At 40.4% G+C, this 22,589-nt stretch overlaps 1 protein-coding gene across 6 annotated transcripts in view; it reads right to left on the bottom strand.

Annotated features, from left to right (window-relative positions):
* Positions 1 to 4,029: 4,029 nt before the first annotated feature.
* LOC128704536 (BTB/POZ domain-containing protein 6) overlaps positions 4,030 to 22,589 on the bottom strand; it is a 104,964-nt gene continuing 86,404 nt past the window's right edge. For all 6 annotated transcript variants that reach the window (XM_053799648.2, XM_070079783.1, XM_070079781.1 and 3 more), the window contains 2 exons: positions 13,298 to 13,507; positions 4,030 to 9,804 (listed from right to left, as the gene is read on the bottom strand). In XM_053799648.2, the coding sequence (XP_053655623.1) occupies positions 8,856 to 9,804; positions 13,298 to 13,507 (1,159 nt within the window). In that variant the 3' untranslated portion in view covers positions 4,030 to 8,855. The remainder of the gene's footprint in view (positions 9,805 to 13,297; positions 13,508 to 22,589) is intronic.

The raw sequence follows: 22,589 nt of genomic DNA, 5'->3' as shown, positions 1-22,589 counted from the left end.
TGCTGGAACAAATGTAGAAGTCTTCAAGATATCAAAAACACTGCTGGAACAAGTGTAGTAGTCTTCAAGATATCAAAAACACTGCTGGAACAAGCATAGAAGTCTTCAAGATATCAAAAACACTGCTGGAACAAGTGTAGAAGTCAAGATATCAAAAACACTGCTGGAACAAGTGTAGAAGTCTTCAAGATATCAAAAACACTGTTGGAACAAGTGTAGAAGTCTTCAAGACATTAGAAACACTGCTGGAACAAGTGTAGAAGTCTTCAAGATATTAGAAACACTGCTGGAACAAGTGTAGAAGTCTTCAAGATATCAGAAACACTGCTAGAAGTCGTCAAGATTTCAAAAACACTGCTGGAACAAGTGTAGAAGTCTTCAAGATAGCAGAAACACTGCTGGAATAACTGTAGAAGTCTTCAAGTTATCAGTAACACTACTGGAACAAGTGTAGAAGTCTTCAAGAGAAAACTGGACCAGTATCTTCACCAGGTGCCAGATCAGCCAGGCTGCAGTGGATATGTGGGTCAGCAGGCCACCAGCAGCAACAGCCTGGTTGACCAGGCAAGCACCAGACAAGCCCAGCCATAGGCCAGGCTCCATGAGTAAAAATACTATCGCAGCTCATCAAAGTTATATTAAAAACACAGTGACCCATCTTCCACTTTCTTGAATGATGTCAGTTCCTGCAAGGAGTGCTGACTTACTGACTGAGAGAAGTGCTGACTTTGCAGCACTTCTCTAAGGTCAGAAAGTTTATTCAGGCACAGGTATACATAAATACACTTACACAAATTATCATACACAGTGATATATGTGTAACTTACTTACCAGAATAGCCCAAAGAAGTCAATGACTTATTTCCATTGTGGTCCTTGATTAAGACACATGTGCAACAGTTGGGTACTGCTATTGTTGAAGCATTTCGCCTACACAGTAGGCTTCTTTAGTCAAATGCAGACTAAGCAGGTGTAGTAGTGTAATGCAAATGATGTACGTAATCAGTCCATCAACCTTAAAAAAATAGTATTCGATGGTGTCAGTCCCTCAGCCTCTTGGTATTTTATACTATTTTCAAGATATAAAGTTTTCTTACATACAGGTACACATAGGTACAATTATCATACATGATTTAACATTCATGTATACCTGGAGTTTACCTGGAGAGAGTTCCAGGGGTCAACGCCCCTGCAGCCCGGTCTGTGACCAGGCCTCATGGATAACCCCTAAAAGAAGTCCAAGTGACATATTTCCATTGGGATTCTTGATGTCAGTGCTGGTACCCCAGAAAAAATACTCTCAGCCCCATAGCCCCCTAAATAAAAATAGTAATAATAAAAGCCCCTTCTTCCAAAGACAGTTTAAGCTCCAGTGCAGAAATTTTGGTACCTTTCCTAAGATGGTTCAAGAGTTAAGAGTGTTAGTAGTTGCTGACTTGCTGACCCTGTTCACCTAGCAGTAAGTAGGTACCTGGGTGTTAGTCTACTAACACCTGTTGTCACTGTTCACCTAGCAGTAAGTAGGTACCTGGGTGTTAGTCTACTAACACCTGCTGTCACTGTTCACCTAGCAGTAAGTAGGTACCTGTGTGTTAGGTGACTGGTGTGGGTGACATCTTGGGGAGCAAGATTGAAGGACCACAGTGGAAATAAGATAGATCCAATGACTTTCTTGGTCTATCCTGGTCGGCTAACCCTTCCTATCCAGTATTATCCTGGGTGGCTAACCCTCCTTATCCAGTATTATCCTGGGTGGCTAACCCTCCTTATCCAGTATTATCCTGGGCAGCTAACCCTCCTTACCCAGTATTATCCTGGGTGGCTAACCCTCCTTATCCAGTATTATCCTGGGTAGCTAACCCTCCTTATCCAGTATTATCCTGGGTGACTAACCCTTCTTACCCAGTATTATCTTGGGTAGCTAACCCTCCTTACTCAGTATTATCCTGGGTGGCTAACCCTCCAGGTTAAAAATTCAAGCAAATCTTATCTTAGCCTACCAATTTTCATTCATTATTCATTCTCCTGTGCTTCTTCTTTCTCCCTTTTTTCTTCCTGTTTTCATATATTATCATTCTGCAATCCCATCTTTCAGATATAGCTGTTTTACAAAGAATTCTACATAGTACATACCTCTTCTTAAAGCTATGTATGGATCCCGCTCCACTACATCGCTTTCCAGATTGTTCCACTTCGTGATAACTCCATTACTGAAGAAATACTTCCTGACATCCCTGTGACTCGAGTTAACTTCTAGTTGTGATTCCTTGTTCCTGTGTATTACCCTTGTTCTTAACTGATCAGATTTTTACATTTTTCCATCGAAGTGGCTAGTTTATTGTGCACCCCATATCCATCCTGTGGATGGTAGCACAAGAGCATATGGATACACAAAAGGCCTAGGAACTAGGCCCCAAAAGGGTTAGCAGGTGTACATTTGGATTTATATCTACATATCTATAGTTCACTGGTACTAGAGAACTTGCAACTTCAGTAATTGGCACCAGAGAACTTTTGTGGCATTGTATTGCTTCGTATTTTAACTTCATAAATTATTGCTGCTGTTCCTCTTATAACTAGACGATTACAAAATATTTATTTTTTAATTCCCGGAACATTTCATAACTTGTATCTTTAAGCTCCTTTTAATACACAGTATTTGGCCTTTAAAATAAAAATTAAACTATGTAAATTTTTGGGACTAGACTAATTTTTACGCAAAATGCTGTGCATCATATGGACCTTTAGATTATTGTATGTTTTGCATGTATGTACAGTAGTTTTGAAGTAAAGAATTTAGTTGAGAATTTAATGTAGTTGAAACAGCAGAGGTTCAAAAACATGGTCCTGGGGTATCCTTAGGTTGACTTAACAAGATTGTGTTGTTGATGGAGACTTGATGGTGTCTGCCAGGCTGTGGTCCGTAAATTGGTTTGCTTACAGCCATCATTAAGAGCCTGGTTGATCAGGTCCTAATCCACCGTGAGGCCTGGTGATGGACTGGGCCATGGGGGCATTGACCCCTGGAACACCCTCCGGGTAGACTCCAGGACTTTAAGTATGAAAAAGCATGACCTCTGATACCATAAAGTTCTAATTTAAGAAGCAGGATGTTGTGGCTTACTTTATACATACATGTACATACACAGTTGGCCTCAACCTTTTGTAATGGTCATAATCGTCATATTCCTAAAAATCCGAGTAATTCGTGACAATGCGAAAGGTGGAGTGAATATTTAATAGAAAAAATTGGGTTATGTTCTAAAACACCTGAAAAGAGACAAAACAACTTCTTCAAATTTGTAAGTCCCTTAAAATAATAAAAATAATTACTATATAATAAACTTAATGGCAGACAGCTGTTATGGGCATATTGAAAAGTATTTACAGTGTATTATATAGTTAACTTAGGAGGATTTAACCTAGTATAGCTGTAATAAAGTAAAAAAAATTGAATGTTTTGTACCACTAGATTCTGGTTGCTGATGCATAATGTTTCATGAACCCCAGCCATCCACCTGTGGTTCGTACATCAGTTTGCATGCGGTCAGCAGTAACAGCCTGGTTGATCAGACCCTGATCCACCACGAGGCCTGGTCTCAGACCAAGCTGCAGGTTCATGAACCCCAGCCATCCACCTTGGTTCATGAACACCAGTCATCTATCTTGGTTCATGAACCTGTCATCCACCCTGGTTCATTGTACCTCTGTAATGTTGAGGTACAGTCCCTGGACCCATTGTACCTTTCTAATCTTTTGATTACCACCCACAGGAAGGGTATGGGCTGCATAATGAAGATATTTAACTAAAACTACAAAACAAAACTTATGAATGATCAAAATATTTTGTATGAGTTCATGAATTATGAGCTGTAAACTTTGAAAAAAATGTATATATTTTTAAAATTCGCACTTATTGAGCTTATTTTGGAAGTGCCTCACATAGCATCAAGAAATGTGGGTAATGTTGTCATTCGTGAATTACATAATCTCGTGATTTTTTAGGATGCATTTTGATAAAAAAATCAACTGGATTTTTTATAATTTATTTTTTTGTATTTAAAACTTAATATGAGTGTGAGAGCGGCAATCTTCACGGAAGTTTGCACAGATACAGGGTGTTTCAAAGAGATGGATCCAATTTGAAATCGTAACATGTTGAATGGGGTCAATCATTTTGAAACACCCTGTATATTCTCTATTATAACACACCTCGCATAGTACAGAGACTCCCTACATATGAACATTTGTGTTGCGAACTTTCGATATTACAGTCAATTTGCCTTGTAGTAAAAAATTTATTATTAACATTATAAACTTCATTTCATTTATAACATGTGTTGTTTGCTAGTGTACAGTGTGTATTTTTCCTTTATTCACGTACATGTATATGTTTAAACTGTTGTGACGTGGTCACAGACCGGGCCACAGGGGCGCTGATCCCTGAAACCCTCTCCAGGTATACTCCAGGTATATACATTTCTAGGTTGCTCCATGTTCATACCTACATATACTACACTACTGTACAATACCATATACGTACACATATTGGACTTACGAACAAATAGACTTTTGAACGACTGCTCGGAACTGAACCTGTTCATGAGTAATGGAGCGACTCTACTTATATTTTGTTTCCTTAGCATTATACACTGGATGACTACCCTTGTGGGTTTAGTGCTTCTTCATGATTATATTATAATACACCAGATGTCTCTTGTATAATTTAAACACAGTAAAGAATTATGGTGGTTGGAATGTTGAAGAAATAGTAGAATAAAAATGAATGCTTAGAATTATATATGGATTATTATTATAGTACTGGAAAGAGTGCTAAACCTGTAGGGTCACACAGTGCCTGGGAGAATAGGAGGCATTCAAGTTCAATCCAAGGAAGAGGGTAAATTCAGTGCCTTGGAACAAGACCTGCCTTCAGCCAGTGTTAAGGGACCTCCCTTGAAGATATTACTATCAATAATAATAGTGAATGATGGTGAAAGTTTTTCTTTTTCAGGCCACCCTGCCTTGGTGGGAATCGGCCAGTGTGATAATAATAAAAAAAAAATAATAGTGATAATAATATAATAATAATCAAGCAAAGCCTTGATTGGTATGAATCTGAATAGTACGATATTCAGTCTAGTATGAATTATTAAATGACACCTGACCTTAATTCATCCAAGTCAAAACTCGTTCAGTACGAGTTTCCTGCCCACCACACTGCTTGTTGTTGTGTGTGACAACACACCATAGCTAGTTATCCTATTCTGGCGAAGATCCCTCATTCCAAGGAACTGGGGTTACTCCCTTCTTTCCTCAGATCGTATCCAATTATCTCCCATTTCTTATCCAATTATCACCCATTTCTTATCCAGTTATTACCCGTTTCTTATCCAATTATCACCCATTCCTCAAGCAGTGTGTGACCTTTACAGAGTTTGTGTTTCATTGTGAGAATAAAAACATATAGGAAATTTTTTATGCTGTAAAAAAATTAATAGGACAACTGTGCAACACTTGTTTAGTATCTTTATTGATGAAAATTTCTGCCATAGTTTGGAGGTGGTAAGATTTGTTCAGATTTTTAACCTGGAGGGTTAGTTACCCAGGATAACCCAGTAAAGTCAGTGGGTCACTGAGGACTGTCAGTCTTATTTCCATTGTGGTCCTTCAGTCTTATCCCCTAGGATGCCACCCACACCCTGCACCTAACACCCAAGTACCTACTTACTGCTAGGTGAACAGGGACAGCAGGTGTAAGGTGACTAATACCTAGATACCTACTTACTGCCCGGTGAAAAGGGACAGCATATGTAAGGTGACTAACACTCAGGTACCTACTTACTGCTAGGTGAACAGGGACAGCAGGTGTAAGGAAACATGCCCAGTGTTGCCATGCATGCCAGAGATTTAACCCCAGACACTCAGCATGTAAAACAAGTGCTCTTCCAACTGAGCCATCAACCCTGGTACAAGGTGTTAGTCCCTCAACCCTGAGACAGTAACCTGTTAACACTCATGGACTGATACCATCAAAACTAAAACTTTGTCTACAGTGTTATATATCCCCCTGTATTTGACTGAAGAAGCCTGCTGTATAGCTGCAACACTTCACTTAGGATTTAAGATTCTTTATCCCAGCATGGTAGAGTAATCCTCAGCTTACAAATACATTGGGGACCTTATGAATTGTATATAATATTCATAATACATAAGTCTTCATTTTACAAATACATTGGGGACCTTTTGTATTGTGTATAATAATATATAATAATATTATACACAGGGGGCCCGAGACTGTTCAACTGCCTCCCAGCACACATAAAGGGGATTACCAACAGACCCCTGGCAGTCTTCAAGCTGGCACTGGACAAGCACCTAAAGTCAGTTCCTGATCAGCCGGGCTGTGGCTCGTACGTTGGTTTGCGTGCAGCCAGCAGCAACAGCCTGGTTGATCAGGCTCTGATCCACCAGGAGGCCTGGTCACAGACCGGGCCGCGGGGGCGTTGACCCCCAGAACTCTCTCCAGGTAAACTCCAATACGGAACATTCTCAATGTATTCGTAAGTCGAGGATTTACTGTACGGTGTTTGTTGACAGATGAGTGACATTTAGAATGCAGAAAGCCCCTTAATGGGCAGAGAATTTCATCATTAAATAAAATAAATAAAATAAAATATTTATTTCTTTACTAAGGTTACAATGTGTGTTTACATATGGTATGAATGGAGCTGAGAAAGCCATTATCCTGCCTAGGCATTTTGGGCAGACTTAAGATAAAGATACCCAAGTGTTGGCCATTTGTTATTCATTAGTGTATCAGTATTGCATACCATGAATAATATACTATGTTGCAACATTGCCATTTAAAGGCTTTATTCCCTGTGGTTTCTATGCTGTGTCATGTTCAGAGAAAATTGACTAGACCATTTATTGTACAGTGTACAACATATAATGAAATTATACTCAATACTTTTTACTAGACTGTTTTTAAACAAACATTACTTAACAGATTTGAAAGTTAAAACCTCTTTAAATATCCTACACACAACACACACACACACACACACACACACACACACACACACACACACACACACACACACACACACACACACACACACACACACACACACACACACACACACACACACAAGAGGTACAATAAAGCTCTTGGAACAGGGGAAGAGTGGACCTAGTGGCAACCAGAGAACAGGTGGGCCAGGAGCTACAAATCAGCCCCTGCGCCCACAAATAGGTGACTACTCGTGCACGTACAAATGCTTGCACATACACACAAACACACACACACACATACACACACACACACACACACACACACACACACACACACACACACACACACACACACACACACACACACACACACACACACACACACACACACACACACACATATACACACACACATATACACACACACACACACACACACACACACACACACACACACACACACACACACACACACACACACACACACACACACACACACACACACACACACACATTCACAAATAAGTACATGTATACACGGTGTATAAGTTGAATGCACATTCCTGGAAGATGCTTCACATTTTGATCTATTACAATCCTCAGACTCTATTCTTCGAATGTGTCTTGTCTAATACAAACAATATTTGATATATATACTATATAAAAAACTACAGTATCAAAAAATTAATGATTTAACACATCAATAACACATTGATAACTTTAATCAAGTCACATAAAATTCACTGACTACAATAACATCAACGTTTCATGTTATTTACTGATAAATGATAAACATATCAAATATGTATTCTACTTAAAATGGCTTTTCTTAACCAATAACAATTTAATGACTGGTTACTGCAAATCGTTATCCTAAAACTTAAAAAAAATGCAATTTTAAGGGGGGGCTGTATGATCCCTATGGGTTTAGAGCATCCCTATAAATATATAACAAGAATGAGGACAGCCAGTGGAAGCAGATAATATGCTCATGAAGCTTAGGAATTTTAGCCCTTCAAGGGAAAGGGATGCTCTAAGGGCTCTTCATTCAAGGAACTGGATCAGATTGAATTACCACCTATTCCCAGGGTGATGTATGACCCTTATGGGATTAACACTGTAATATAGAACTTAGGGATTTTATCCCTACAAAATATTTTGTGACAAAGTGACTACTGTATACTATTAGAATATAAGCTACAGCAATAGACCCCTGGCTGTCTTCAAGACCCCTGGCTGTCTTCAAGACCCCTGGCTGTCTTCAAGACCCCTGGCTGTCTTCAAGACCCCTGGTTGTCTTCAAGACCCCTGGCTGTCTTCAAGACCCCTTGTTGTCTTCAAGACCCCTTGTTGTCTTCAAGACCCCTGGCTGTCTTCAAGACCCCTTGTTGTCTTCAAGACCCCTGGCTGTCTTCAAGACCCCTTGTTGTCTTCAAGACCCCTTGTTGTCTTCAAGACCCCTTGTTGTCTTCAAGACCCCTTGTTGTCTTCAAGACCCCTGGCTGTCTTCAAGACCCCTTGTTGTCTTCAAGACCCCTGGCTGTCTTCAAGACCCCTGGCTATCTTCAAGACCCCTTGTTGTCTTCAAGACCCCTGGCTGTCTTCAAGACCCCTGGCTGTCTTCCAGACACCTGGCTGTCTTCAAGACACCTAACTGTCTTCAAGAGGGAGCTGGATAGACAGCTGCAATCAGTACCTGACCAGCTGGGCTGTGTTTCATGTGTTTGCATGCAGCCAGCAGTAACAGCCTGGTTGATCAGGCCCTGAGCCACTGCAAGGCTTGGTCATGAACTGACTCCCAGAACACCCTCCAGGTATACTTGAGGTATATAGTGAAGCCTAATCAAAGATTACTGCCAAGCAAGAGACAATATCTAGTATGAGTTCCTTTCTGGTATATTTCTTCTTGCCTGTGTTGCACTTCTTCTTAATTTTACCATTGGTGGCTTGCTGTGGTGACCTTGTAGGGCTGGGGCGCCGAGGGTTGGCCATCTCGGATAACTGCGCTGCCAGAGTAGGTGGTACAGTCGCTGTGTCGTGGCCGAGGATTCGTCCACTGAGGTAGTTGAATTCATCAGAAGAGAGAAGGCTGCTGGTTTGTTGAAGTTGTTCATTATTTAGCTGCAAGAAATGTATATAATAGAGTAGGTTCCCTAGAACAGCCCTTCTGTTTGCTTGGGTAAGGGGAAGCTTGTGACGTTTGCATTGTGCGGTTGCCCAGCGCTGCAGTGCCTCAAATAATGGAAGCTCATTTGCAACATTGAGCGTTGGGCGTCTCAAAATAAGCTCTAATGCACTGCGATCTAACTCTTCCAAAAGTTCAGAGTCCAGGACAATTTGTGTGTTCTGATCGACTACCTCAAGGCACACATTAAAAAGATCCGTGCAACATGCGGTGGGGTCCCTGAGATCTGCTTCATCACACAGAGCCTGGAGCTGTGCCATGCTGTGGATAGTGTGCTGAGATCTTTCCAACTGTTCTTCTTTAGACTCTTCCTTGCCACACTCGTTTAAAGACCTCCGAGTAAGGTCTTCGAGGTCTTCTAGGCTGGGTGCTGAAGGTGCAGTTGAAACTGTATTGCCCGTCTGGTAGCAGCTGGTATTCTGAGATGGGCAGTATCGATAGACTTCTTGCAGCACCCGGAGAACATTGTTGACACTCAGGTGCTGTGTAATATATTCTACACACATCTCGGCCAACTCCGGACAGAGGTATTGAATGGCCACCTGGAGGGTGATGAGGGCACTCTCTATACTCTGGATGCCACACTCATGACGATACAGCCATCTGAAATTATGAGAGGAAATTAAAAACCCTGAACAGTAAGAACTGTTCAATGAAGAATTTAAAAAAAAAAAGTACGTATATTAATCATTGCAGTGTGAGAAAAAATATACTTATCACACAAACAAACTTTGTTTCTATAAAGTGGAGTACAGTGGAGTACGGTAAACCGCGGATAGCTAAAACTGTGGATGACTGAAACCATGGATGCCAAATCTGTGTTTACCTGGAGTGAACTCTCTCCAGGTAAACTCCAGGTAAACACAGATTTGGCATCCATGGTTTCAGTCATCCACAGTTTTAGCTATCCGCGGTTTACCGTGGCCAAAATAATCCTTAATTCAAAATTAGTGATGGTGGCAGTTCTTCATAGCCTAAGAGAACTCGTGAAGTGGTTCCCATAAGTGAAAAAGTGATAATTCTCCACTTATGGTGCATTTACTATTTAACTTCATTACCTAACATAATACTCCATTCTACTGATTACACAACAACACAGTAAATGACCATATGACCTGTCTTTGTAATACTCATTTGTACTAAATTGTTATCTGTTTTACAATAATTTTTGTACCACTGAATATATCATTGCTTAGTTAATCTTAAGTTAATTTTAAGCCTGCCCATAATGCTCTGCATACAAGGGGCTTTGGCATGTTGCTCTTTAAAAATTGTATTCCTTGTACTTCACTGTATCATGTTCAAATAAATAAATAAATAAATAAATAAATAAATAAATAAATAAATAAATTAAACTTTATAATAGGTATGTATAGGACTTACATATAGGGTTTACTCTGGAATTTACTACCTGAACCAATTAAGGATCCCCTGACTACCTATAAATTTAAGACTTTGCTTAAAAATCATCTCATCTCTTAATACTACTAACCAAACTAAACAAAACAACTTCTGATCAGTTTAAAGCAACTCTCCCAAATATTATATGACCCCTAGTCTATTAAACATCTGCTAATCCATGTAATATTACTATTTGAACCATTATTTGTAATATTATTTTTATTATGTACAACTTCAAGATTAATATTCTTATGAACCTCCACCTTGACTACTTTGCATTAGTATTAAGGTTAAATAAAGATTTTAATAAAAGTTGCCCACTCTTATCTTGTCTAGATTTAAATAGTTATTATGTACTAAGATTAGTCTGCCTGAAATGCCCCAGCATGATAGTGGTTTTCTTTGCACTTAGCAAACCAAAACTGTAATTACACATTATAACCTCTATGGTGTCCCGTGGCCTGGTGGCAAAAACTCTTGCTTCACATGGTGAGGGTCCGGGTTCGATTCCCGGTGAAGGGGTGGAAACATTGGACGTGTTTCTTTACACCGGTTGTCTATGTTCAGTTGTTCACTCATCAGTAAAAGAGGTACCTGGGTGTTAGTGGACTGGTGTGGGTCGCATCCTGGGACAAAACTGACTTAATTTGTGGGAAATGCTCAGCATAACAAGCGGCTTTCTATATAGTAGTATGTCATTGATGTCAGCTATGGTCTGTATACCTTGTACATGTACTTGTAGTAAATAAAGATATATTATTATTATTATTATTATTATTATTATTATTATTATTATTATTATTATTATTATTATTATTATTATTATTATTATTATTAAGAAATAAACTCTTTAGCTTTATCTTTATCAGCGGTTTCGGTATCCAAGCAGATCCTTGGAACATATCCTCCGAAGATATGGGGGTCCTACTGTATTATAATAACAACTTCATTTCTACCAGTGCATGTACAAGGTATACAGACCATAGCTGACATCAGTGACATACTACTATATAGAAAGACCCTTGTTATGCTGAGCATTTCCTACAAATTAGGTCAGTTTTGTCTCCAGGATGCGACCCACACCAATCATCTAATACCGAGGTACTTATTTCATTGATAGGTGAACATGGCCAACAGGTGTTAGCAGACTAACACCCAGGTACCTACTTACTGCTAGGTGAACAGTGACAACAGGTGTTAGTCACTGGTGGTACGGGTGGAAACATTAGAATGTATTTCCTTAAGACACCTGCTGTCACTGTTCACCCATCAGTAAAATAGGTAACTGGGTGTTAGTATACTGGTGTCAGTTGCATCCTGGGGGCAAAGTTAATCAAATTTTCCTGATATGCTGCGCATAACAAGCAGCTTTCTATATAATAGTATGTCATTGATGTCAGCTATGATCTGTATACCTTGTATATGTACTTGTAGAAATAACAATAACAATTTTATTTTAGCATGATACAAGTTTGTACAAAGGAATGTACCATTTTGGTGAACATGCCAAAAGCCCCTTTATATGCAGAGCATTTCGGGCAATCTTAAGACTGTTAGGTAAGACACATATGCAACAGTTAGACAACTTTATTCCGAAACGTTTCGCCTACACAGTAGGCTTCTTCAGTCGAATACAGAAAATAGGCAGGAACAGTAGAGATGTGAAGTCGATGTAATCAGTCCATCACCCTTGTAGTCGTAGAATTTGAGGTTGTCAGTCCCTCGGCCTGGAGAAGTTCAGTTCCATAGTCAGGAACTGAACTTCTCCAGGCCGAGGGACTGACAACCTCAAATTCTACGACTACAAGGGTGATGGACTGATTACATCGACTTCACATCTCTACTGTTCCTGCCTATTTTCTGTATTCGACTGAAGAAGCCTACTATGTAGGCGAAACGTTTCGGAATAAAGTTGTCTAACTGTTGCATATGTGTCTTACCTAACAACCTGTCGGTTTGTATACCATTTTGATGTTCAATCTTAAGACTAACTTAAGATTAATAAGACAATTACATGTATAGTGTTGTAATTGTTCATATGGTCATTAGGTGAGTTACAGTGAATACAGGAAAATTGAATAATCAACTAGTTCCACTATATGGCTTTAATAAGTTATTTTGCATAATTTATCAATTAAACTTTATCATAGACATAAATTGTAAATGAAAAATGGGTTAGTTACTCTCCATGGTTTCAGGTATATCCACGATAGGTCTTGGAACATATCCCCTGCAGATACGGGGGGACCTGCTGTTTGTCAGTCACCTTAATTGTATAATATACTACTCCACTCTATAGAAATATTTATTTGTTTGCTGGGTCTTTGTTATTAAAATCTGAGGTTATGCACCTTTTCTCAAAATTTATTAAAACCAAAAATCTAGTAATTTTAGTCAAAATAAAAAAAAAAATTAATTTCCTGAAAAGGCTATTGTGCAAATGATAATTTTTTGCTAAAAGATGACAATTTAATGTAACGTAACTTACTGTCACAAAAATAAAAGGCATATCTTTAGAATAAATGTAAGAAATTCACAAATGGTCTGCCTTGGACCATTTACAAGTCAAATGTAACTTGTAAATGGTCTGAGTGCAGGATATTTTTTAATTGTTCCAGTCATGGTATTGTGCCTTTTTATTGTTAAAAATTCACTCTCTCATTAGAAGGACAGAATTTCGAAGGTTCAAATTTACCTCAAAAGATTTTGGAAGCCTTTGGGGTCATTTGAGATGTTGTAAGTCTTTTTGTGCTTGTCAGCCAGGGGTCCCTGGAACATGGCCCTGAAGACTTCATTCCCAGCAGCAAGGACCCATGAGTGGGCTGGGATCCTCTCCCGGTAAATTTCGTCTCCCACCATCAGGATGATATCGCTCCCGTCTTCGTTCTCATACAAGTTGTATGATCTGTCAAGGAAAGTTTACTCTTAGCTGGGTTTAGTGCTTGCATTTTACAACAACATTAATAATAATAATAATAATAATAATTATAATAATAATTTTAATTTTATACTCCCTCTTGGCATACATAAGGGCAATTACCAATAGACTCCTGGCTATCTTCAAGACCCCTGGCTGTCTTCAAGACCCCTGGCTGTCTTCAAGACCCCTGGCTGTCTTCAAGACTCCTGGCTGTCTTCAAGACTCCTGGCTGTCTTCAAGACTCCTGGCTGTCTTCAAGACTCCTGGCTGTCTTCAAGACTCCTGGCTGTCTTCAAGACTCCTGGCTGTCTTCAAGACTCCTGGCTGTCTTCAAGACTCCTGGCTGTCTTCAAGACTCCTGGCTGTCTTCAAGACTCCTGGCTGTCTTCAAGACTCCTGGCTGTCTTCAAGACTCCTGGCTGTCTTCAAGACTCCTGGCTGTCTTCAAGACTCCTGGCTGTCTTCAAGACTCCTGGCTGTCTTCAAGAGCTGGACAGACACAAAGTCAGTACCTGACCAGCCAGGACCCCAATGGAAATAAGTCACTTTGTCTGACTTTTAAGGGTTATCCTGGATGGTTCTCTACACATATGCTGCTATGTATGATAATCTATGTAACTGTATTTGTGTATACCTGAATAAACTTACTTACTTACTTACTTGTTTACTTACTTACAGGCTGTGGTTCTTGTGTTGGTTTACATGTAACCAGGTCCTGATCCACCACCAAGTCTGGTCATGGACCGGGCCACGGGGGCATTGAACCCCGAAACCCCCTCCAGGTATGTTTAAATAATATAAGAACAAATCAATTAAGTACTCTACTGTAGACCTAGTATACTACACAGAATTTAGTTATGCAACCATAAATTATTATTATTATAATCAAAAAGAAGCGCTAAGCCACAAGGACTATACAGCATGCAACCATAAAAAACTGAAATTAAATGAATTAAAAAAAAAAAAAAAAATATAAACCATGGAACTGGTAGGGGTTTGAAGTCATGGTGAGTCCTAAACTTCTATCCTTATACACTAACTGGGAACTTCAGTACTATCTTGCCATGGGTTCAAATCCCACCCATTCCTTGGTTTGCTTCCAGTTGTGTTTTTAAGAATAAAATTGTGTAATAAATTTTATCCAGTGGATATTGTCTGTTGTTTCATAAGTCCATTATATTGAAAGTTTACTGTACCTGACTGTACTCAAATTATAAATACAAATTTACTCCAACAAACAAAGCAAAATAGGTAACTTTATTTCTTTGCATAGTATACAATGTGTGATTTACTTGCACATGTGTCTAATTTATCAATAAAATATTGTTAAACACAAAGAAAGCCACTGACATGCAGAGCATTTCAGACAGACCAGACCTGATGCTTACTGTTTAAGACTAGATATAGGTTATTGAGTGGTAAATTTCAATTATATATCAGTACCATCCGACTTATGACCTGCTCGACATACGACCACACATACTTATGACCGTACATCTGGTAGCAGGGCTGGGTGGGCCGATACATACCGCTGTATGACATTGACCACTGCTCGTGGCAATGTGCCATCTCGGGAGAGGTCTCACATCACTCAGGCAGCATCACTTTGAGTTACCCTGCCCTATCAGCAGAATAATGCTGTATTAACTGTACTATACTGTATATATGTACCTGGACAGTAAATTTCACCATGGCCCCTAAGAGGAAGTCTGAATCTTGCACTGGAGTTTGTGGCAAGAAGGCAAGAGAGGCTCTTACTCTCGACCAGAAGATGAAATTAAACAGTACGAGGATGGAAAAAATGTCTAACAGCATTTCTCACGATTTTCAGCTCTCTCATTCCACTGTGTCGACAATACTTAAAGATAAAGACCACATCAGAGAAGCAGTGAAATCTTTGGCCCCTATGAAGTCAAATAAAATAAAATAAAATAAAAGTTTATTCTCTATAAGGGTTACAATGCGGGGTTTACAGATTTTGGATATTGTGTGGTTTACATGTAGTAAAATAATAATTACAGAGGGGGCTACTAGAACACCTAGCATGGCTAGGCATTTTGGGCAAACTTAGATTAATTCTTAACCCTAAATTATTACAAATTGTGGAGTTAGTTGGCTAAATACTAAGTGACTAAATACTAAGTGACTAAATACTAGTTTGTGAGTTTAGCAATGTGAATGCTTTTGTTTCGGCACAATACATAGTTTCTATATTGGAGTATCACAGGCAAACTTGTGACTAGTTAGGAATCATTATTTTAAGATTAAGATATGTATTTCTGTGCTTATAGTCAAATGGGTGAGTGAGTGTAAGTGTGAACCACCAGGTGGTATTCCTGTAGTTAGTTGACGGGGTGTATCAGGGAGATAAGATGTTTTCTAACAGTAGTTTTGAAGGTGATGAATGTGTCTGCAGTTCTAGAGTTCTCAGGTAGGGTGTTCCAGATTTTAGGGCCTTTGACATATACGTGTATTGAATTTTTGTAAAGGTTTAGTCGGACACGGGGAATGTCGTAGATATGTTTGTGTCTGGTGTTATGCCTGTGGGTCCTGTCACAACTATCAAGAAAGCATTTTAGGTCAAGGTTAATATTGGAATTTAAGGTCCTGTATATGTAGATTGCACAGTAGTAAGTGTGGATGTTCTGAACAGGGAGCAAGTTTAGATCTATGAAGAGTAGGGGGGGGGGGGGTGTTGCCAGGGATGGGATTTAGTGATTATTCTTACTGTGGCTTTTTGTTGAGTTATTATTGGCTTTAGGTGTGTTGCTGCAGTTGAACCCCAAGCACAAACAGCATAGGTGAGGTATGGATAAATGAGTGAATGGTATAGTGTGAGAAGGGCATTTTGCAGCACGAAGTATTGTATCTTGGAGAGGATCCCAACTGTTTTGGATACTTCTTTTGATATGTGTTGGATATGGGTGCTGAAATTCAGGTTGTTGAGGTATAGGCATAGGAATTTGCCCTCATTATGTCTGGCAATTAGAGTGCTGTCAATCTTAATGTTTAGTTGTGCATCTCCTGCTCTGCTACCAAACATAATATAGTAGGTTTTGTCTGTGTTAAGTGTAAGTTTATTGGCTGTCATTCAAGTTGATATTTTGAGCAGCTTCTCATTAACAATGGTGTTGAGGGTGGCAAGATTAGGGTGAGAGATGACGTAAGTCATGTCATCAGCAAAGAGAATGGGTTTCAGGTGTTGGGATACGTTTGGAAGATCATTGATGTAAATGAGGAAGAGCAGGGGTCCAAGGACACCTCCCTGTGGAACTCCAGTATCAAGTGACTGTGTTGATGATGCTGTGTCTTTAATGGTGATATACTGATACCTATTAGTAAGGTAGGATTTGAAATATGCAAGCGACAATTATCACAAAGAACATGAAGGCCCAGTTGCTGAGATGAAAAAAGTGTTCAGTGTTTGGTTAGAAGATTATTGGCATATAGTAAAAAGTAACATACGATACTATATAGTACATACTTTATATAGCAAACGTTTGACATAATGCCCTACCCAGTATGTCGGTAATTTTCTAAGTTTCAACTTGTGTCCATTTTGACTTACGACCAGTTGGCCAGAACCAAATTCGGTTGTAAGTCGGATGGTACTGATATTACTAAAGAGAGGTATTGTTAAACATGATACAGTGGGCCCCCGCCTAACGTTGGCATCACATAACGTTAAATCCGCCTAGCGTTACATTTTATCGCTAAAATTTTGCCTCGCATAGCGCTAAAAAACTTGCTCAACGCGATTCATCCGAGACGCGTCTATATGCGGCCCGAGCCAGCCTCACATGTTCCGCCGGTGGCATTGTTTACAAGCCAGCCTCCGCGGTAACATCCAAGCATACAATCGGAACATTTCGTATTATTACAGCAATTTTAGTGATTTCACCTGCAAAATAAGTGACCATGGGCCCTAAGAAAGCTTCTAGTGCCAACCCTACAGGAATAAGGGTGAGAATTACTATGGAGATGAAGAAAGAGATCATTGCTAAGTATGAAAGTGGAGTACGTGTCTCCGAGCTGGCCAGGTTGTACATGTATAGTAAACCCCAATCAACCATCGCTACTATTGTGTCCAAGAAAACGGCAATCAAGGAAGCTGTTCTTGCCAAATGTGCAACTTTGTTTTTGAAACAGAGATCGCAAGTGATAGATGTTGAGAGACTGTTATTGGTGTGGATAAACGAAAAACATAACAGGAGATAGCATCTCTCAAGCGATCGTAAGTGAAAAGGCTAGGAAGTTGCATCAGGATTTAATTAGAAAAATGCCTGCAACTAGTGATGATGTGAGTGAATTTAAGGCCAGCAAAGGTTGATTGATTAATATGTTTATTATGCACCCCACACCCATCCTGTGGGCAGTAGTCAAAAGATTACAGAGGTACATAATGGGTCCAGGGACTGGGCCTCAAAGTTTTGATGGCTGAGCAAGTTACAGAGGTAATGAATTCACAATTTACAAAGGTAATGAACTCACAATTTACAAAGGTAATGAACTCCAGGTAGGTCTAGTCACAATCATGACAAGTTACAAAGGTATTAACAGATTATAGAGGTACACAATGGGTCCAGGGACTGGGCCCCAAAGTTTTGATGGCTGAACTAGGTACAAGGTAATGAACTTACAAGTTACAAAGGTAATGAATACTGTAAGAATGGTTACTTGCATTTATACATGGCTACAATCATGAACAAATTTTAGAGTAATGAGCAATTCACACTTCCACACCCGGTTACAACTGTAGTGAGTTATTGGTGCAAATATTGATTGTTGAGTCACACACACACACACACACACAGAGCAGAGGCGCTATGTGTACCCCTAACAACAATATTCAATACATCTATCGAAACAGGGAGATTGCCTGAGGCATGGAAGACAGCAAATGTAGTCCCAATCTTTAAAAAAGGAGACAGACATGAAGCATTAAACTACAGACCAGTGTCACTGACATGTATAGTATGCAAAATCATGGAGAAGATTATCAGGAGAAGAGTGGTGGAACACCTAGAAAGGAATGATCTCATCAACAGCAGCCAACATGGTTTCAGGGACGGGAAATCCTGTGTCACAAACCTACTGGAGTTCTATGACATGGTGACAGCAGTAAGACAAGAGAGAGAGGGGTGGGTGGATTGCATTTTCTTGGACTGCAAGAAGGCGTTTGACACAGTTCCACACAAGAGATTGGTGCAAAAACTGGAGGACCAAGCAGGGATAACAGGGAAGGCACTACAATGGATCAGGGAATACTTGTCAGGAAGACAGCAGCGAGTCATGGTACGTGGCGAGGTGTCAGAGTGGGCACCTGTGACCAGCGGTGTCCCGCAGGGGTCAGTCCTAGGACCAGTGCTGTTTCTGGTATTTGTGAACGACATGACGGAAGGAATAGACTCTGAGGTGTCCCTGTTTGCAGATGACGTGAAGTTGATGAGAAGAATTCACTCGATCGAAGACCAGGCAGAACTACAAAGGGATCTGGACAGGCTGCAGACCTGGTCCAGCAATTGGCTCCTGGAGTTCAATCCCACCAAGTGCAAAGTCATGAAGATTGGGGAAGGGCAAAGAAGGCCGCAGACGGAGTACAGTCTAGGGGGGCAGAGACTACAAACCTCACTCAAGGAAAAAGATCTTGGGGTGAGTATAACACCAGGCACATCTCCTGAAGCGCACATCAACCAAATAACTGCTGCAGCATATGGGTGCCTAGCAAACCTCAGAACAGCATTCCGACATCTTAATAAGGAATCATTCAGGACCCTGTACACCGTGTATGTTAGGCCCATATTGGAGTATGCGGCACCAGTTTGGAACCCACACCTAGCCAAGCATGTGAAGAAACTAGAGAAAGTGCAAAGGTTTGCAACAAGACTAGTCCCAGAGCTAAGAGGTATGTCCTACGAGGAGAGGTTAAGGGAAATCAACCTGACGACACTGGAGGACAGGAGAGATAGGGGGGACATGATAACGACATACAAAATACTGAGAGGAATTGACAAGGTGGACAAAGACAGGATGTTCCAGAGATTGGACACAGTAACAAGGGGACACAGTTGGAAGCTGAAGACACAGATGAATCACAGGGATGTTAGGAAGTATTTCTTCAGCCACAGAGTAGTCAGTAAGTGGAATAGTTTGGGAAGCGATGTAGTGGAGGCAGGATCCATACATAGCTTTAAGCAGAGGTATGATAAAGCTCATGGCTCAGGGAGAGTGACCTAGTAGCGATCAGTGAAGAGGCGGGGCCAGGAGCTCGGACTCGACCCCCGCAACCTCAACTAGGCGAGTACAACTAGGTGAGTACACACACACACACACACACACACACACACACACACACACCCACACACACACATAAAAACACACACACACACACACACACATACACAAACTCATACACACACACACACTCGAAGGTTGGTTTGAGAGATTTAAGAAGCGTAGTGGCATACATAGTGTGATAAGGCATGGTGAGGCTGCCAGTTTGGACCACAAAGCAGCTGAAAAATATGTGCAGGAATTCAAGGAGTACATAGACAGTGAAGGACTGAAATCTGAACAAGTGTTTAATTGTGAGGAAACAGGCCTGTTTTGGAAGAAAATGCCAAGCAGGACCTACATTACTGAGGAGGAAAAGGCACTCCCAGGACAAGCCTATGAAAGACAGGTTTACTCTGTTAATGTGTGCCAATGCTAGTGGTGATTGCAAAGTGAAGCCTTTTAGTGTATCACTCTGAAATTCCCAGAGCGTTCAGGCAAAAGAATATCCTCAAGGCTAATTTGTGTGTGCTGTGGAGGGCAAACAATAAGGCATGGGTCACTAGGGACTTTTTCTATGACTGGTTACACCAAGCATTTGCCCCCACTGTGAAAAATTACCTAATTGAAAATAAATTAGACCTTAAGTGCCTCCTGGTGTTAGACAATGCCCCTGGTCATCCTACAGACTTGACAGAGCGACTTTGTGGGGACATTAGCTTCATTAAGGTCAAGTTTTTGCCTCCTAATACCACTCCTCTCCTGCACCCCATGGACCAGCAGGTCATTTCAAACTTCAAAAAGCTGTACACAAAAGCTCTGTTTGAAAGGTGCTTTGTAGTGACCTCAGAAACTCAATTGACTCTAAGAGAGTTTTGGAGAGATCACTTTAATATCCTCAATTGTATAAACCTTATAGGTACGGCTTGGGAGGGAGTGACTAAGAGGACCTTGAACTCTGCTTGGAAGAAACTGTGGCCAGAATGTGTAGACAAAAGGGATTTTGAAGGATTTGAGGCTGACCCTGAGAGGCGTATGCCAGTTGAGGAATCAATTGTGGCATTGGGGAAGTCTTTGGGGTTGGAGGTTAGTGGGGATGATGTGGAAGAGTTGGCAGAGGAGGACAATGAAGAACTAACCACTGATGAGCTGCTAGATCAACTTCAACAGCAAGAGGCCACACCTGAGGAAATTGCTTCGGAGGAGGGGAGAGAGAAATTGAAGAAGTTGCCTACTTCAAAGATTAAGGAAATATGTGCAATGTGGCTTAAGTGCAAACCTTTATGGATGAAAATCACCCTCAGACAGCTATTGTAAGCCGTGCTGGTGACTATTACACTGACAATGTTGTGAAACACTTTAGGAATGTCATAAAGGAACGAGAGGTACAGACCTCTATGGGCAGATATGTTGTGCGACAGAAGTCCAGTGACTCTGAAGCTGGTCCTAGTGGCATTAAAAGAAGGGAAGCAACCCCGGAAAAGGACTTGACACCTCAAGTCCTAATGGAGGGGGATTTCCCTTCTAAACACTAACACCATCAACACTCTCCCCTCCTCTCACCCCATCAATCATCACCAGATCTTCAATAAGGGTAAGTGTCATGTAACTGTGCATGTCTTCTTCAGTTTGTGTGTATTAAAATTAATATTTCATGTGGTAAAATTTTTTTTTTTCATGCTTTGGGTTGTCTTGCACGGATTAATTTTATTTCCATTATTTCTTATGGGGAAAATTCATTCGCCTAACGATAATTTCGCCTAACATTGAGCTCTCAGGAACGGATTAATAGCGTTGTGCGAGGGTCCATTGTATAATGTGTTCAGTAATAACCCATATGGAGAAATTCAGAAGATTAATTGACCTGTATTTTTTCATAATAATAATAATATTATTTCTACAAGTACATGTACAAGGTATACAGACCACAGTTGACATCAATGACATACTACTGTACTATATAGAAAGTCGCTTGTTATGCAGAGCATTTCCCACAAATTAGGTCAGTTTTGTCAACGGATGCAGCCCGCACCAGTCGACTAACACCCAGGTACCCAGTTTATACTGATGGGTGAACATAGACAATCAGAGTAAGGAAATACACCCAATGTTTCGACCCTCACTGGGAATCGAACCCAGACACCACACCAGTCCACTAACACCCAGGTGCCTACTTACTGCTACGTGAACAGGTGTCTTAAGGAAACACATCCTAATGTTGCCACCCATACTGGGAATCGAGTCCCAGACCTCAGTGTGTGTGAGCCGAGTGTGCAAGCAACTGAGCTATGGGATCCTCTTCATCTGCTGAAGAGGATCTCGGAAAAGGATAAAAAATACAGATAAATTAATTTACTGAGTTTTCGTCTCCACGTGAGTTATAATTTAGCATTAATACTTTAGTTATCCATTATACAATGTTTATGACTCAAGAAATCGTAATGACACAATTGCAAAAAAAAAAAGATACCATGGGTGGGGTTAGAACCCGTGATCAGAGAGTCAAAGAACTCCAGACCGACACGTTAGCCACTGGACCAGCTGCTTCAATAAGACTCATGCAACTAGGTATATTTCTACACCATAGGAAGGCTAGCATAGGCCACCACTGTGACCACAAATGCATGGTTTTACAGACTAATCTCCAGCTAGCATGGCCATGACAAACTCTAGTTCAAGTCCCCTCAAAGTCGTCAACATGACTCAGGAAATCGTAATGACACGATTGCAAACACAGGTTAGCATAGGTACAGTGGTGCCTATGCTAACCTTCCTATGGTGTAGAAATATACTT

This window comes from Cherax quadricarinatus, unplaced genomic scaffold, assembly GCF_038502225.1.
Source record: "Cherax quadricarinatus isolate ZL_2023a unplaced genomic scaffold, ASM3850222v1 Contig16, whole genome shotgun sequence".
In the NCBI taxonomy this organism is placed as follows: domain Eukaryota; kingdom Metazoa; phylum Arthropoda; class Malacostraca; order Decapoda; family Parastacidae; genus Cherax; species Cherax quadricarinatus.
Note: the sequence above shows the minus strand (reverse complement) of the source record. Positions and strands in the feature narration are given on the sequence as shown.